Source organism: Pyrus communis, chromosome 9, assembly GCF_041283825.1.
Source record: "Pyrus communis isolate YQ-2024b chromosome 9, ASM4128382v1, whole genome shotgun sequence".
Classification (NCBI taxonomy): Eukaryota; Viridiplantae; Streptophyta; class Magnoliopsida; order Rosales; family Rosaceae; genus Pyrus; species Pyrus communis.
Window position 1 is genome coordinate 11924281 of NC_142573.1, and position 17541 is coordinate 11941821.

Here is a 17541-nt window from a genome sequence, read left to right on the forward strand (position 1 = left end):
TAAACAATACCATATTAAGTTCTCATCCTCTTACCATTTCAACATTTGATAATTTATCCAATATTTAATATAAATTCAATCGAGTGGATAAGCACAAAATATAAAATAATATATGAAGGAGATAATTCTACAAACTTAAGCCAACTTGCATTCTCCAAATTGATTTTTGCTGTTTTTGAGTTTGGATCAGGGAATGGAATTTGTAGTTAAGAGACTAATGCATCACATACAAAAACCAATTGCAAAATTTGTGTATTTTGGTTTGTAAAATATGCATATGGCATTTATCCACGAGTGCATCTTTTCTCATTCCCGTACATCAAGAGTGATACTCATTTCATTAATCTAAATTTTGAGATAATGTCTTAAATTAATTTAACCAAATTGATGTAACAGCAAACAATCAGAGGGGTGATAATCACACTCACTTTAGGGCGTGAGCGAAAAAGCACTTTTTATCAACTGCATTAGAAGTTTCAATTCGATTTCCAATTTTAATTTGTCTTCTTTGTTTTTTGTTCAAATTGTGTACTCTGTATATTTTATAAACGTTGTGTTTGCCTAATTTTTTAATAAAAAAATGGGATGGTTTGCAAAAAAAATTATGTTACCAAAAAATAAAAGACATTCTGTACTTGTCTAATTATGGTTGTTTATTGTTTTCGTTTCCAATTAAAGACGGAAACACAGCCAGATTCGTATACACAGCAATCCAATAAATCCAGATTGTGGAATTGTAAAAAAAATAAAAATAAAAATCCAGATGGTTTAAAACCAAATTCACATGTCCCCAGGACTTTTAGGTAATTTCACAATTCAATTGCCTGGCCTATAAGCAATCACCACTTGATTGAAAAACAACAAAACAGAGAGGGAGAGAAGGGAGGGATTCTCAAAAAAAAAAAAAAAAAATCAAAGGCGAAGAAAGAAGCCCTCTCTCTCTCTCTCTCTCTCCCCCCTGCGTTTCTAAGCGTCTTTGACTCGCTTTCCTCGAAATAGGTCTTGTTTTTCAATTGTTTCTGGATTTATTGAGCTCAATTTCTATAAATCTGTACATAACTGTAGCTGAATTTCATTCCATTATACTTTTCTTTGTTTCACTTGTCCAATTGGGTGGGTATCGAACAAGAATTTTAGATACAGAACCATTTGACCCAATTGGATTTTTTTTTCTTTTGAAAAATTAACTTACCGGGTCTGTCTGATAAATCCGATTGGGTATCTGAAAACGTCCAATTGGGTATCTGAAAAAGTCCAATTGGGTGACTGAAGTGGTTGGTTTCCCGGGAAAGTTCGTTGTTTTGCGAAGAAAATTAGTGGCTCGCCGAGAAAATTCGATTTGGACGAAAAGCATTATCTGGGTTTTCTCGATTTGTGATTTGGGGTCCGGCATCGCCGCAAAAAGGAACCCATGACGGTCCCCACAATAGCTCTGTACGCGAGCCCGCCGAGCAGTGTGTGCTCGACGGCGCACCCGTGCCAGATCAACGCGCACCCCTCACACGATTTCGAATTGAGCTCTCGATCTTCGTCGTCGACGGCGTCGCAGAAGCCGGTGGCTGGGGGGCTGTCGTGCCTGTTCTCGTCGCAGACGGTGAAGCACGCGTCATCGTCGTCGTCCAGCTTTTCGGGTGGAGGAGAGGAATTGGGTTCTCGGTGGCACGATAGAGGCGAGGAATTGAGCAGCTCGTTTCGATATTCGGGGAGTAAGTTCAATGGGGCTTCGTTGAACAGGGACCAGAGCCCGGTTTCGGTGTTTCAGGGTCCGGTCTCGTCTTCCAGTAGCGGGGTTTCGGGATCGGGGAGAAGCCCGCCGATGAGAATTGCAAGGGAAAGGTCTAGCAATGGAGATATTAGCTTGAATTCTTTTCGGTGTGGGAGTAATGGGTTGTTTAATGGGTTTGTGAGGGGTGCTTTGGGCTCTTCCTGCATAGATTACGACTCGGCGAGCTTCGAGGCTCAGACTGATGGTTTGGATGTGGGTTCTTCAGCTGTGCTTGATGAATTGACTTTCAACATGGAAGATGGGTTTTTGGAGGGAATTGCTGAGCCTTATGCTAAGGAGTTGCTAGTGGGTGCGCAGCTGCGGCACAAGATTTTCTATGAAGATTTCATTATCAAGGCCTTTTACAAGGCCGAAAAAGCGCATAGAGGGCAGGTAAATTTTGTTTGGGTTTGAATTTTGTTTCGATTTTTGCGTTTTGGGATTTTGGTGAATTGGGTTGAGAAGTTTTGTTGTTGTATTATGTGTTGTTTTATTGTAGATGCGAGCAAGTGGCGATCCTTATTTGCAGCATTGTGTGGAGACGGCGGTGTTGCTCGCATTGATCGGTGCTAATTCCACAGTTGTTGCTGCAGGGCTTTTGCATGACACGCTTGATGATTCTTTTATGTGTTATGACTACATATTTGGGAAATTTGGAGCTGGGGTTGCTGATTTAGTAGAAGGGGTATGTGTTCGATAATTTTCATTACTCTATTGTATTACTGAATGGAAGGAATTCGACAAGTATCAATTTTTATTCGTGCATGAGAAGTTGTTTGTTTTCGTATGTTGAACACTAGATTCAAGTTAATTGTTCATGATATGTGAAAATCTACCTGCCATTGTTTCACGGATTCCACTTAAGCTTTCTATAACATCTGCACTGGAACTTTACAGATAGTGTAATAGATGTCATATCCGAATGAATACTTGTGATATCAATTAATTCTATAGTTGAGCTCATGTTAACACGAGTTACATGATTGTCTTGCATATGTTGCAGCTGTATGAAGTTAACAATCATGTTGCACGGTGTTCTAATTGTAACTTAGAATAGAAAAAGCAGCTGTTGAGATTTACGTAATGATACTCTATTTACAAAAGTGAAACCTAGTGTAGGATTCTATATTTCAAAAGGTGCTATTGCTTTGTTTGTTTTTCTATGAATATTTGTATATGATATTGACATTTACTAGTTCTAATCTAGTTCTTTATGGAATTGATCAGGTGTCTAAGCTCAGTCATTTGAGCAAGCTTGCCCGTGATAATGATACAGCATGCAAAACAGTTGAGGCAGATCGCCTGCATACCATGTTCCTTGCCATGGCAGATGCCCGTGCTGTCCTCATTAAATTGGCAGACCGATTGCATAATATGATTACACTAGATGCATTACCCTTGGCTAAACAACAGAGGTTTGCAAAGGAGACTTTGGAGATTTTTGTGCCCTTGGCCAACAGACTTGGAATCTCTAGCTGGAAGGTGCAGCTGGAAAATTTATGTTTTAAGCATCTCAACCCAGATCAGCACAAAGAACTGTCCTCTAAGCTTGTAGATTCGTTTGACGAGGCAATGATTATTTCTGCCACGGAGACATTAGAGCGTGCTCTCAAGGATAAAGCCATTTCCTACCATGTTCTTTGTGGGCGGCATAAGAGCTTGTATAGCATCTACTCTAAAATGTTAAAGTATGTTCTCTCGGCTCTCTCTCTCTATTGCATCATAAAAGTTGACCATAAATTTTGTTATAAACATAGTTCTTAATGGATCAGTGGATTAATGAGTTATAGTTGCATGCTTTGACATCCATGTGCTATAGCACATTATTCTCCATGCCTGGATTGAAATTAATACGCTTATGGCTTATTTTGCACAGGAAGAAGCTAAACATGGATGAAATACATGATATTCATGGGCTACGTTTGATTGTCGAAAATGAGCATGATTGTTACGAGGCACTTAAAGTTGTTCACCAGTTGTGGTCCGAGGTCCCAGGAAAGTTCAAGGACTACATAACTCAACCCAAGTGTAATGGGTATGCCATACCTCAAAAAGTTCTTTGTTTATTTGGTCAACGTACCTCAAAAAAGTTCTAGTCACCTAGTTTATCCTTTTTTCACATTCTCGTGCTAATATTCATCTAATAATATAGGTATCAGTCATTGCACACTGTGGTGATGGGTGAAGGCATGATTCCGCTGGAAGTCCAAATTCGAACAAAGGAGATGCATTTGCAGGCTGAGTTTGGATTTGCAGCTCATTGGAGATACAAGGAAGGTGACTGTAAGCACCCTTCATTTGTGCTTCAAATGGTTGAGTGGGCCAGATGGGTGGTCAGTTGGCAGTGTGAGGCAATGAACAGAGACAGGTCCTCCGTTGGCTGTGACGATTCAATCAAGCCGCCGTGCACGTTTCCTACTCATTCTGATGACTGTCCATATTCTTACAAGCCCCACTGTGGGCAAGACGGGCCGGTGTTTGTCATCATGCTAGAGAATGATAAGGTTCGTTCTAGGAAACTTCCTATTAATTTTGTATGAATATGTTTAATTGGTTTGTAGCTGGATTTAATAATTTAGCTGTATATGAGGTGGGTCTTTATGGGACTGTCTAACTTTCATACGACAATGACCTTGAAATTTGTCTATGGATGATAGTCTTGAACTGATGTTCTGCACCATTGTAGTTTCACATTTGCAATTGTGCATTAAGCATGGTGTCGTCAGTGTTGATAAGACGCGTGTTATGCACCTTGTTGGGTGTCCATATGGCACGCAAAATTGAGACAAGCAAAATAATATGGCACACATTTAGCAATGGGGTAGGCACAAGTCTTGACGTAAATAAGTTTGTTTTGGGATTTTGTAAGGTTTTAATTGTACGAAATGGCTGTATTTCCCGTTTATATCACAGAGACGTATTTGTTCGTGTTGTATGCTTTTCATATTAATCTGATTAGGAAGGAAAAACAAGCAGGTACTTATTTACAATGAGTCTGACCATGTACGTTATATTATTCCAGATGTCTGTGCAAGAGTTTCCTGCAAACTCCACTGTTATGAATCTGCTGGAAAAAGCTGGGCGAGGGAGCTTGAGATGGACTCCGTACGGGTTCCCACTGAAGGAAGAACTGAGGCCGAGGCTGAACCATGCGCCAGTGAACGATCCTACATGCAAGCTGCAGATGGGGGATGTGGTGGAGCTGACTCCAGCTATTCCCGATAAGTCTTTGACAGAGTACAGAGAAGAGATTCAGCGCATGTACGACCGGGGCACAAGTGTATCCAGTGCTGGGCCTCCTGCTAACCGTATGGCGGGTTGGAGAAGTTGACCGGAATGCAGATTGTCCCGTTTATGGTTGGTATCCAGTGACACTAAAGTCATTATTGTATATAAATCAAAAGCATTTGTACTGAACAGCTACGTGGTTCTGTTGTTCGATGACTAACCGAATTCAACAAGGTGTTAAAATTGCTGTATCTATGAAGGTTCTCACATTGAACGCACTATTATCTTTCACGATAAACCTCCCCCCCAACATTATGTTCTTATAAGTTTCTGTATAGACTCAGGGAGTCACCTTGCGACATGCTTGTCGTTTCGACATCCTTTTGGTTCTATGGTGACATGTTGGCGATATTCGCGTACCCCTTTACCATATTGGCCAATTGGTATTTTGATTTATACAAGCGATATCAGGAGAGAGGGAGAGAGAGAGAATTGAACATGGGATACGAGTCCAAGGGTGTGGAGAACCACGTTTACCATGAGCTTCTTGCTGATTGGAAACAAGGATAGGGGAATAAACTACACGCAAACGATTAGCTAATGTCTTACAATGAAAGAGTTTATGGAGATTTTCTACTGTGCTCAGGAATATCAGAAGTTTCGGAAAATTTTCAACATTAGATCTTTAGTTGAATGTATAAAGAATCAAAATCCAACGGTAAAATGCCCCGTGTACAGGAGTATCCTAATCTCCGAAGCATCATAGGATTTTTGGAGATGGCACATTTCTCCTTCACAAAAGCATTTTAGATTCTTACAGCCAATACCACTTAGTAGGACAAGGCTTTATTGTTGTTTTGTTGTCTGCACCTCTCCCCGGTCCGAACCATTGTCATCCCCGTTATGGTTTTATGGCATTGCAGAACCTCTGGTTATGGAGCACAAACCCAGTATTCGTGTACCTCATCATGTTTAAACAGAACAGAACAGAATATTCTTTTACAGTAAGAGAACACAAGTCAACAGCAGAACATCTGTTCAGCAACTATCTTATGTTATAAGCGTTCAAATAACTGAAAATCGAAAGTATTGCAGAACATTCTTTTACAAGTATACATTTCTAATACAGATCAGCACTTTGTTGTAAGCAAACACAATTACTACATCTCACACCTCTGCACTAGGATGAACCACTGTTTCTTCCCATCGGCTAGATCCTCACTTTGTGCGTTTAGTGAGGGGGAAGGATACCCTTTGGGGAGTGTTCTGCGGCACATCAGAGGGCTTCGGTTCTTGGGGTGGATTTGGTTCAGAAGGCTCTTCATCCTCCTCCATTTCTTCCATTGCTTGGGTTGGTTGTTTCTTTGGGATTGCCAGTTGATAGTTCGGGCTGATCAATGTGTCTTGTTCAGGCGGCAATGCCACCCCAGGCCCAGCAATTGATTTCGGTAATGGGATTTTGTTTCTGTTTCTAGCCAACTCCAGTAAAACCTGATAATGGGTCAGTTTAATGTCGAACTCTCTACATGATGCTTGATAAAAAAAAGCGCACACTCATACACAAGCTGAAGAAAACTGTATTATGTTGACAAATCTTTGTTTGATGTTATAACATGACATAGTAAATGTAGATGCATCTTCTCAGACTCTTTTATTAGCCGAACTCAGATTAACATGATCCCAGATTTAGCAGATGAAAAATAAAGGGAGTGACATAAATTACCTCTCTTGGCGGGGGTTGTGAAAAGCTAAAATTAACCTTGCTCTGAATAGCAAGCTTGACATCGTCACAATCAATTGCAGCTTTACCAGCATGTTCGGAGTAGACCTGTGCATCACTGAGCACATCAACAACATATCGATACCACAGCTCCAAGAATTGGTGAATAACACGAGGTTCATACTCCTCCACACCCATCGACTTTAGTAGCGTCTTCACAATCTTGGCGTCTCTGGGCAAGTCCTCATCTTCCCCTGCCATTTTCTAGTTCTGGGCACTTATGTTAGGTTGGCCTGGAGCAATGGGATGGGCTAAACCTCTAAACTACTGAACCTTTTTATTTTCCTTTCAAGACTCCAGCAAATGCGTCAAGGATAATAGACACTACAGAAAGAATGGGCTGCACATCCAGAGCACTAACAGAAATAAGAATTTAGAGGCAGTGATAATTTTTGGGGTCAAAAGAGGCAGTGAATGATGAATATGCAAATTTGGAGCATAATTACCACAAGAAGCATAGCAAACTAGTACAAATTTGAGGAAGTGACTGATGAATGTACAAATTTTGGGGCAAATTAACATTACGAAGAAAACTAGCACAAATTCAAGGCAGTGATCGACGAGCGTACAGATTTTGTGGAAATTAACCCAATTAGCACACCAAACTGTCACAAATTTGTGGCAGTAATTGATGAATATCCAAAATACAAAAATACAATGTAAACACAATCAGAGTCAAAAAAAAAAAAAAAAAAAAGGGTCCCATAGAAAACCCATATTCTGATTCACACCCCAACTCAATCTCCACAGCTTACTGGAAATTTGCACATTTCAAAGAACACGAAAGGTTCGAAGTTTATATTCTAATTTTGTCCACTGGACAAAAAGAACCCTAAACCCTATTTATTTCCACAATACAAAACCCATTCTGGTCGATGAAAATCAAGAACTTATCGATTGGAATTGTAGATTTGATGTCAGTGATGTCAGCCTTCGCCTTTAATGGAAGAACTGAGTCCTAAATCCTAAATTAAGCTTACCCGGATAAAAAATTGAGGACCCAAATCAAAGAAATTGAAACTTACACAGCTAATTTCATGATAAATCAAACATAACTAAGATGGAGAGAAAGAAAGTAGATAGCTCACCTCGTCTTGTACCGAAGAGGGTGAGGTCTCTCTGAATCGGATTTGCGTGAGAGACAGATCGATGAGTTCGATTCCAGTAGCCAGGGCTTGCTGGTGGATGAGCGGGAGAAGAAAAGGAAATGGAAGAGAGAGAGAGAGAGAGAGAGAGGGTGAGTGAGTTTGGGAATTGGGCGTGGGTGGGTTATGGGGAAGAGTCCATAGAACTTTGCTCGTCTCTTATTGGGCTTAGATATGAATCAGGCCCAGCTACCCTTTAATCTGACGCAATATTGGAAGCCGTTTACTTTCTAGTTCATCCTCTAAATATCAACTTTAACGAAGATCAACCAAATTATAAATCGTTTTACCGTTTGATTAATGTTGTCAAAATGTTACGTTCTGTTTGGATGAGGAAATTTAAAATTACTAAGGAATTTTAAAATGATAAAAATTCAAATGACGGAATTTTATTGTCTAGAATTTGTGAATTTTTTTGTATGGTTAACCTCAGAACAATGAAATTTGAATATGGAATTTGTTATTTTTAAGTTCTCACGCTTAGAAATTTGGAAATTACACCTATTTACATGGAATTTAAACTTGGGAATTGGAGGTCCCAAATTCCAAGTTTTTTTTTTTCCACTCGGAAATTCTAAACTTCTATGCTTATGAATCCAAACGAGGGAATTGGTGCATGCCAATTTATAATTTATGACTTTTGTCAAAATTTCAAGTTTATTTCCGTCATCCAAACATATTGTTAGGGTTTAACTGAATAACATTTCTTTGTTTAATTATTGGATAACCATAAGATATTAAAGGGTGAACTTCAAAATAACTGGTTCGAATCATTGTGTAACATTAAAAGGTGAAAAGAAGAATTAAGAAGCTTCCTATGAGAACGTTGCCAGCAGCCTCTAAAGATTTATTTTTTATTTTTGGAGAATGAGTTTGGAAGTCACCTTATTTTAATATCTCGGGCTTGATGCATAACTCAAGCAATCCTTAGCCTCGATCATGAGGAAACGTTAGGGTCCTTTTGGTATCCTATTAAAAAATTCATCATATCTCAAAACATTTTATTTAAGACCCAAAAACTTGTTTGGTATAAAATTCAAAATTATTTTTACATTTTAACAATTAAATAGGAAAAAAAAAAGTCACTGGCAACTTCTAAATCCAACTAGATAGAGAGGAGAGAGACAAAGAGCAGAGAAAATCGAAAGAGGATCAGAGGTTTGGGAGCAGAGAGAGTTGAAAGATATGAGAGAGAAAGAGAGTACAGAAAATAGGGAGAAAGAGCACATTTTGATTTAAAAACTCTAAAACCTTAAGTTTTGTGTTTATAAGAAATAAGTCATTTTTAAAAGTTGTTCTTAAGTCCAATTTTGAAAATTGAAATACCATACAAGAATTTTGGACCTTGCACTCAAAAATTGTTTCTTAATGTTTAACAAGTTGGATTTGTGTTGGATACAAAACAAGCCCTTACATACCCCGATTTGTGTTGGATACACATCGTCCGCTGTACCTCCTGTCACATAACTAGTCAGAGAGATAGAAAAGGGACATATACATTGGGCGTTTCTTCAATCCCCAGCGAGCTTTAACTTAATCTTGTTTTACAGTTGACAACAATTTCATTTTATATATAGCATGGGGATGTAACTTGTACTATTATTTAAACATTATTCAGTTTTTGCACTTCTTTAACACAGAACTGCATGATACCCAAATTTTGGATCAAGAATCTCCATTTACTAACACAACTTACATTATTTGATATAACAGCTTCTAGTACAACCAACTAAAATTAAATACAATAAGAGATACAATTGTACTTAATTTTTGGTCTCTATCTCCACAAGAATTCATGAACAGAACCTTGCCAAGAAAGCACAAACATTAGCATCACCAAAACCCCAGCAAGCCCCCAGGACGAGCTCCCAATTCTCAGAACCCACGAAGGATCAGAAGAAGGAATAGAAGAATATCCTCGAGTCGACGACAACGAAGAAGCTGACGAACTCGATGATGATGAAGAAGTGGTTTTGATGGCAATGATAAGTCCGGCAAGAATCATGGGAAGAACAAACCCAGAGCTCCATTTTGCTTCATGGTATCTTGCATCACTGCTTTTTCTAGGGTTTGTATAGATAGGTGAAAGAACAATTGCAGATACTAGAGCAAGCACCATGGCCACTGATCTTTGAGAAGATGAGTTTTGGCTTGTGTATGGATAGCTTGTAGTAGTAGTAGCAGCAGCCATTGGTAGGGTTTCAAGACTGGTTTTTCTTTTTCTTGAAGAAAAAGGAAAATCCAACTTGACGAGTTTAATTAATATCAGATGAAGCAGGAGAACTGTATATTTATAGAGCAAAGAAGGTGGAAACGGTGAAGGAATCTCGGTGGAAAGCTTGGGATTGGATGACAAAAAGTGATAGACAGCCGTCCAAAAAGTGGGAAAAGCAGTAAGATGGGGGACTAAATTATGCAGATGATTGCGGGAAGGGGATAAAAGTGATTGTAAAGGTTAAGAAGGATTGGAAGCTTTGGAAGTAAGGTATTTGTGATGTGTTCTTTTGGGTGTGTTCACACTTGACAAGAAGCAAATGCTAGCTGTCTTCATTATTTCGGGAAACATCTAGATCTCTCTCAAAGAGGCAAAGGTAAAGCATCGATGAGCAAAGTAGAATATAATATAAGGTTTATCAGCTGAGGTGCCCCCATCTGCAAGAAATTTTTTGTTAATGGGCACAGTTGGGCTGTTTTGAAATACGAGAGAAACTTTCTGGTGGCACTGTCTTCTTATTTTTACATATGTTTAGTAACGTAAACAGAAATAAAGGAAAAAGGGGCACATTTTTCACGCTTTATGGTCTAAACCTTAATAACGAAAATATTTTAACGTATATTGGGTTTTTGGATACAACCATATTCTAGGTACGAAATGGAGTTAGAACTTCAATTTGGAATCATCAGAACACGCATTACTTATAGTTATTAGTTTGTTGATTTGAAGCTAATTATAGATAATGATATGTGATAATCTCGACGATACTCCACCACTTAGAACTCTTCTAATCCAACGATCGTCAAAGAAAATTGAACCACCATTGGATTGGATCCAAAGGCCCGAAGTGACTGAGTGTTAATTAACCCTAAATCACTGTTATCTACATGCCCACTTGGCATCTTAATTTATTGCCACTTGTACACTGGATTTTCAGTTATATTCCCCTCCTTTCGCTAGATGGGAAATGCTAAGAAGATTCTCTTAAAGTGGAACTCTCCATGAACTCTTTGTCATCTTATGTTTTTGGCAAAATTTTTTATAATGTTGACACAAAAATTGTGCAAAAAACATAAAATGACAGAAAATTCATAAAGAATTCCACTTTTCAGATAATCTCCTTATCATTTCCCTTCCCGAGATTCATAAATTTTGGAAGTCAGTGCCCATCTTGAAGACAAAGTGATGCTTTCCCATGCCCTGATCCTGTAGATTCCTGCTGAACCTTATCGCTTGTGGTATTTCTTTAATCTAATGGTCCAAATCTTTTGGTCCCGGATGCCATACCATTATACATACATGCTTTTAAATTAGCGTAAAGAAGGACCAACTTCTGCTTAATTTAGGAAAAAGTAGTTAGATCAGTAGCATTGGTAGCTATTGGTAGTTTTAGATAGTGCTACTCACATATTTATTTTTGTTTCTCATTCACTTTTATTAATTTTTTGTTATTAATAATGGTTGCCATTTCGTTAAAACTCCCGTTTATTAACAATGGTTGCCATTTGTCTTTGACATATATAGACACTTCTTCAAAATTAAAAAGAAGCCTATATATTATGTTTTTATTGTTTGTAAGAAAGAGAAAAGAAATTTTCAACAAGGAAACGCTATTTCTACTCTCGTTAATCCTTCAACACTTTTGTAGGAACATACTTACATATACTCATGTCGTAGCGTGAAAGTGATACGAAACATACGAGAATGACATGATGCAGCGTTATTCCCGCTCTCTAGTTTAATATGATTACAGTTACAAACCAGTCTCAGTTTTGTTTTTCCTTTTGTCATTTTGAGTTGGCACGATTGGTTTTCATCGTCCAGAAGAACATGCAAGTGGGTCATGCAATTGTCCTCATCACCTCACAAACGTGAGATGCCCCCAACTCTCTTTTACATTTTATATAGAACTGCGTGAAGCATCACAAACCATGCCAATTTAAGTAATCCAGCAAGGAGGAGATCAACCACTCAATATTTCTCAATTCAAATTCAAACCCTAGGTCATGGCCTACCCAAAATTTTCCAATGTCCTCTCCTTCTACCTTGCAACAATCATAGCCATTTCCCAATTCTTGATTTCAATTTTACCTTTTCTGAATCCAATCACGCTCCTAATCACAGTTGCAGATTTACTTTTATCAGTATATTTCAGGTCGTGTGGTCTTTGTCCCTGCACAGTTGAATTAGATGATCAAACCACGATGCACTTTTGGGTTGCAAATCCTAGGAGGTCCCAGAAGCCTGCGCTAGTAATGCTTCATGGGTATGGTGGCAATTCAAAGTGGCAGTTCATCCATCAGGTGGGCTCTCTCTCTCAAAGCTTCAATCTGTATGTGCCTGACCTACTGTTCTTTGGCGACTCCTACACAACTAGGCTGGAAAGGACTGAGATCTTCCAAGCAAAATGTGTGGCAGAAGGGTTGAAGAGATTAGGGTTGGACAGATTTTCTGTGTACTCCATAAGTTACGGAGGGTTCGTGGCGTATTGGATGGCGGAGATGTACCCGGAGTTGGTGGAGAAGACTGTGGTTGTGAGTTGTGGGATTGGGATGACGGAGGAGCAGAAGAGAGAGCAGCTCAATAAGGTTGGAAGCAATGCATTGAATCTCCTCGTGCCTCAAAGTGCTCATGATCTACGGCTCCTGGTGAATCTATCAGTGCATAAACCTGGCCCTTCTAAGTGGGTCCCTGACATTTTCCTTCATGGGTTCATCAATGTGAGTTTCATTGGATTTGCAATGTTCTACTCAGATATCTAATATGTTATATTATTAGTCTATCGATAAAGTATTGATTGAAGACTAAGATATATAGTCTGACAATCCCAGTGTCTAGGCACTTTGTTGTAGTGTCTGGCAAAAGAACATTTGTGCGTCAAGTTAATTCTAATAGGATTGGATTTGTATGTTGTGATATGTAGGTGACCTATAAACAACACAGGAAGGAGAAATTAGAGCTGGCAGAGCACTTGCTGAGGAAAAAAGAAGATCCAGACCTTCCTATTCTAACTCAGGTATAAACCAACTTGGCCATAATTCAACACTTAGAAAACTTTCTCTTCATAAATTTTGAAGGGAGTTCTTATTTGGATGAAGGAAACACTGATAATTTGGGGTGACAAGGATGAAGTGTTCCCTGTGTACTTGGCCTATCAGCTGCAAAGGTGACTTAATTTTAATTTATTTCTTCATGATTAAATTAATTAATCAGGATTTTAAGCTAATTAATCCGAACTTATTATTGGTAATGTTCACTTTTGAATATGTACAGGCAGTTGGGACCAAAATCAAAGGTGGAAATAATCAAGGACACAGGTCATGCAGTAAATATGGATTCACCCACTTCCCTGAATTCTCTTATAACTTCATTTGTTTTAGATTAATTTTCGATCTTAGTTTTTTAGTATGAAAGATTTGTTGCAATTGCAGGCATGTCTTGACGAAGTTCTGTTTGTCAACGAATCTTAACTAAAAAATGGAAAATATCGTAGCGGATCAAAGCATGTAAAGGCCTTTAATATTGGATACTTCAATTTTTTGGATCTAAACCCTGTTTGAGATTTTCAAAGGTCTAATTTTCAGAACAATTTCCTTACAAAATGCAATGCAAGGTCACATGTCTTGGACTGTTGTGGGAGAAAGGACGAGAGAGTTATAAAAGTAATATGTTCGATTGAGAGATCTTATGTCGTTGTCCACTAGTAACAATTTAAATCGTAATGTGTAAATTTGAGGTAGATTAGTTAGTAAATCAAAAACAATGTGCCTGTCTCTTTGTATTTGAATTCGAATTTTTTTCTTTAAATAGTTTAATTGAAATATTAGGTAAGAAACCAAATAATATGAGTCCGGATTCTCTTCGTGAGCATTGGATTCATGAATCGTGTCCGTTCATCGTAAATTATACTGTCAGAAATCATTTTAAATATTTTAATTTAAAAATAAACATAAATAGTACTTGATATAAACTGATCACACGATATACAATGAATATACACAATTTACGAATTCCTATAATCCATCAAAAGGATCCGAAGAGGATCCTGATGGTATTATTGGAAACCTTTAGCCTTAGATGACGTGCGAGATGTCCATGTTACTTAGCATACGTGTCTACCAAAGACAAAGTAAAAAGGGCGTGGGAGGGAAAGTGGAAGAAGATGGGGTCGAGAGAATAGTCCTATCGGTCTTTCCAGATTTTTTCGTTCAACTTCTTGTAGTTGCTACGTGCAGTTCACCTTTTTGTTTGCTTGGGCAAACGAAAGGGTATTTAGGTGCATGGACAAAATTATCGATATTGTCTCAATTTAATAATTTATTAGATGTTGAATTTTATCATATAGAAATACGGTAATATGTAGAATCTTCCACATTTTATAGATCATATTTAAGTTGTATATTATGTTTTAGATAAATTACACAAAACTACCTAAACTATGAGTCGAACTACAATCTCATACATCTTGTTTTAAAAGTTAGAATGTCATATTGTTGGTGGTGCACTGCCTTAATATGAAAAGTTATTTCTATGAAAACATTCCAAAGCTCGATGACCTCTTTTCCCACATATCTGACATACCAAGAACCAACTAGATGATTAACTGTTATCAGCTCTAAGGTAACAATTTGGTGTTGTATGCCCTCTTCTAGAACAGATTTGACATTCAGAAGATATAGCATTTCTGTAGTTTGTATCACCACTCCAAGTATTTCCTTGTTTGCTTCCATTACCAAAGAAAGAACTTTGAGAACCTCCATTTTGAACACCTTTCTCCCAAAAGTAGAATATGACCTGTAATTATTGTTCCCACCATTGTAGCCACCAGAGAATTTTTGATTGTTGGAATTATACCTCCTGTTATTGTTACCACTATTGTAATTGTTCCTCCCTTGAGACCTCTGCGCATTTGAACTCTCTCCTTGTTCATAACCTTGAGCATTGCCCTGAGATCCCTGTGTATTCGAGCCATTTCCCTGAACATACATAGCTGACATGGAACTTGATAAAGTTGTAAGTCTAGACTCAATACTCCTTTCCGCCCCAATCAGTTGAGCTCAAAAATCTTTCATTGAAATTGGAGTGTTGCTTGCTAAGATTACTGTCTTGGTCATTTCAAATCCTGGGGGTAAACCAGATAAAGCAGCAATAACCAAATCATTCTCAGTTATTTTCTCTCATGCAGCAACCAGTTGATCCTTGATAGCCTTCAATTGAAGCAAATACTTGTCAACAGAATCTGCACCTTTCTCTGCAGTATGAAACTCAGTCTTGAGTTGATTAACCCTGACAACAGAGACAGATGCATATATTTCCTGTAAAGATTTCCAAGCTTCTTGAGAGGTTTTACACCCAATGATATAGTCTATAGCTTCATCCGAAAGTGTAGCAATCAGCAAGCTAAATAGGGATACATCTATTTTAACCGAGTCTTTATATGCAGTAGTAAGTGCTTTAGTAACTCCAATCTCAGTGTTGATTATATACTTTGGAGGACATTGAGATTCCCCACTAAAGAAATCAAAGAAATCATAACCCTTAAGCACCGACTGAAACTGATAATCCCGTTTGACAAAATTATCTTCTCTCAACTTAACAGTGATCATGCCCAAAAGACTTTCAATTTTCACAGAACTGAACGCCAAACGAATCAAGAAACCAACTACTCAAGCAATCTTCAAGAATTATAACTTTTCCAAGAACCCACACTACTGGCTATCGACCTTGTTCGTGTGAAAAACCCAACAAACACTCAAAACATCAAGAAATGACTATTGGCCTTTAATTTTTAGTTTTTCATAGAGAATTCTTTATTGCGACAATTACACATACATTTAGAGTGCAAAAAGAAAAATAGCACCTAATAAACTTGAAGTCTGACCTCCCAAAAGCCAGAAGCTTATCAATCCACCAGAAATCTTCACAGCAACCAAATCGAACCCTAAGGCACAACACAACGGAAATGAACGCCACAAGATCGAACCCTACGGCGAAGATACCATGATAACATTCATCTAAGGATTCGCAGATGAATTTATGCAGAGAAATATCAAAGAAATGCAAAGAGAAAGATTGAGAGCGAGAGAGAGAGAGAGAGAGAGAGAGAGAGAGAGAGAGAGGAAAGGATGAGTGAAAGCTTTGTTATTTCTAGAGAGATGAAAAGATAATTACACAAATGAGTCGATACATGCTTATATAATCTGCAAATGTAGCTTATCAGCTAAGTCATCTGTGTAACTAACTTTTAAAAAACTAACCAACTCCAACAGCTGATATGGCACTTATGATGATGTGTCAAATGATGTGGCAGTCACTATATACCTTCAACAATGGCTTCATCAACTTTTTGGTATTGGTTAGCACAGCTCGATTTGGAGTCCAGGTGAACCTTCTAGGTCGGTGTTATATATATATATATATATATATATATATATATATTATAATCCTGGGTACATTCTTCAAAAAAAAAAAAAAAAAAAAAAAAGATAGGAGGCTTTACACTGAGGATCCTCTCCTGATCTAAGGATGAGGATCCTCATGATCAAGGAGTGTGGACCGTTGGATGAAAATCCAACGGTTATAATTATTATAACTTTAAAGGGACCTCCTTGTTTGTAGCCGTTGGATTTTCATCCAACGGTCCACACTCCTTGATCATGAGGATCCTCATCCTTAGATCAGGAGAGGATCTTGATCCGAGACTTTATAACATTAGGAAATTTCTTCCATTAAATCTAACATGGTTGCATTCTCGTATCAATGAAAAAGAATGTTCCCATATAAGTTTAAAATGGTTAGAAAAAAAAATCGAATGGATCTTATTTACAACCCTTCTTTGAAACACTTTGGTAGTGCTCATGGATTGGAGTGAATCCACATAATGAATCAGAGCACATGGAACCATCTTTTTATCTTTCTGTCAAGAAAAATGTGGTAGACTAGCTGATATTTATATTAGTTAATGAAAGAGCCCAATGCAAAAAAATGCACGTTGGGTCTTTGAAACAGTTCAAATCATTTTGATAATAAGAAGTTTAATCTGTTTTACTGAGAAGGTCTACGGTTCGAGTCTGTATAGCCCTAAAACCTAAAAATTAAAATAAAAAATGAAAAGAAAATTAAAATATGCTTTACAAATGGGTACATTTATATTAAAAACTAATACATTTTACATATAACAAATTGGTATATTTAAGAACAGATACATTTAAGATTAAAAAAAAATTGAAAAATTATATGAATGAGTACAACTACAAATAGGTGGTGTAGTCGATAGAGGGATAATTCGGAGTTTTAAAACTACAAATAGGTGTAGTTTACGAATTGAATAAATTCAGCTGAAAACGCTTTGGAAAATTTTGTAAACAGCAAATTTTAAAATTAAAGTGCTTTTACTCCTTATAAAGTG

The 17541-nt window shown here is 37.7% G+C and overlaps 3 protein-coding genes and 1 pseudogene across 4 annotated transcripts; 2 read left to right on the forward strand and 2 right to left on the reverse strand.

Annotated features, from left to right (window-relative positions):
- The first annotated feature begins 747 nt into the window (after window positions 1–747).
- On the forward strand, window positions 748–5271 carry LOC137738792 (putative GTP diphosphokinase RSH2, chloroplastic). The gene is made up of 6 exons (XM_068478265.2): window positions 748–2158; window positions 2265–2450; window positions 2993–3453; window positions 3642–3800; window positions 3918–4269; window positions 4788–5271. The coding sequence occupies exons 1-6, from the start codon at window positions 1412–1414 to the stop codon at window positions 5094–5096; spliced, it is 2214 nt and encodes a 737-aa protein (XP_068334366.1). The 5' UTR covers window positions 748–1411; the 3' UTR covers window positions 5097–5271.
- Window positions 5272–6012: 741 nt separating this feature from the next.
- On the reverse strand, window positions 6013–8039 carry TAFII21 (TATA binding protein associated factor 21kDa subunit). Of its 2 annotated transcripts, none has more exons than XM_068478267.2 (3): window positions 7862–8039; window positions 6717–7113; window positions 6013–6484 (listed from the first exon to the last, which is right to left on the reverse strand). In XM_068478267.2, exons 2-3 carry the CDS (start codon window positions 6972–6974, stop codon window positions 6212–6214), a joined length of 531 nt encoding a protein of 176 aa, XP_068334368.1. In that variant the 5' UTR covers window positions 6975–7113; window positions 7862–8039; the 3' UTR covers window positions 6013–6211. The 2 variants fall into 2 exon arrangements, with proteins under 2 accessions (XP_068334368.1, XP_068334369.1); XM_068478268.2 differs by having other exon boundaries at window positions 6717–7129; window positions 7862–8016.
- Window positions 8040–11907: 3868 nt separating this feature from the next.
- LOC137738727 (alpha/beta-Hydrolases superfamily protein) lies at window positions 11908–13683 on the forward strand. The gene is made up of 4 exons (XM_068478202.2): window positions 11908–12853; window positions 13057–13149; window positions 13232–13299; window positions 13407–13683. Exons 1-4 carry the CDS (start codon window positions 12140–12142, stop codon window positions 13516–13518), a joined length of 987 nt encoding a protein of 328 aa, XP_068334303.2. The 5' UTR covers window positions 11908–12139; the 3' UTR covers window positions 13519–13683.
- Window positions 13684–14570: 887 nt separating this feature from the next.
- On the reverse strand, window positions 14571–16329 carry LOC148694265 (uncharacterized; annotated as a pseudogene).
- Window positions 16330–17541: the final 1212 nt, after the last annotated feature.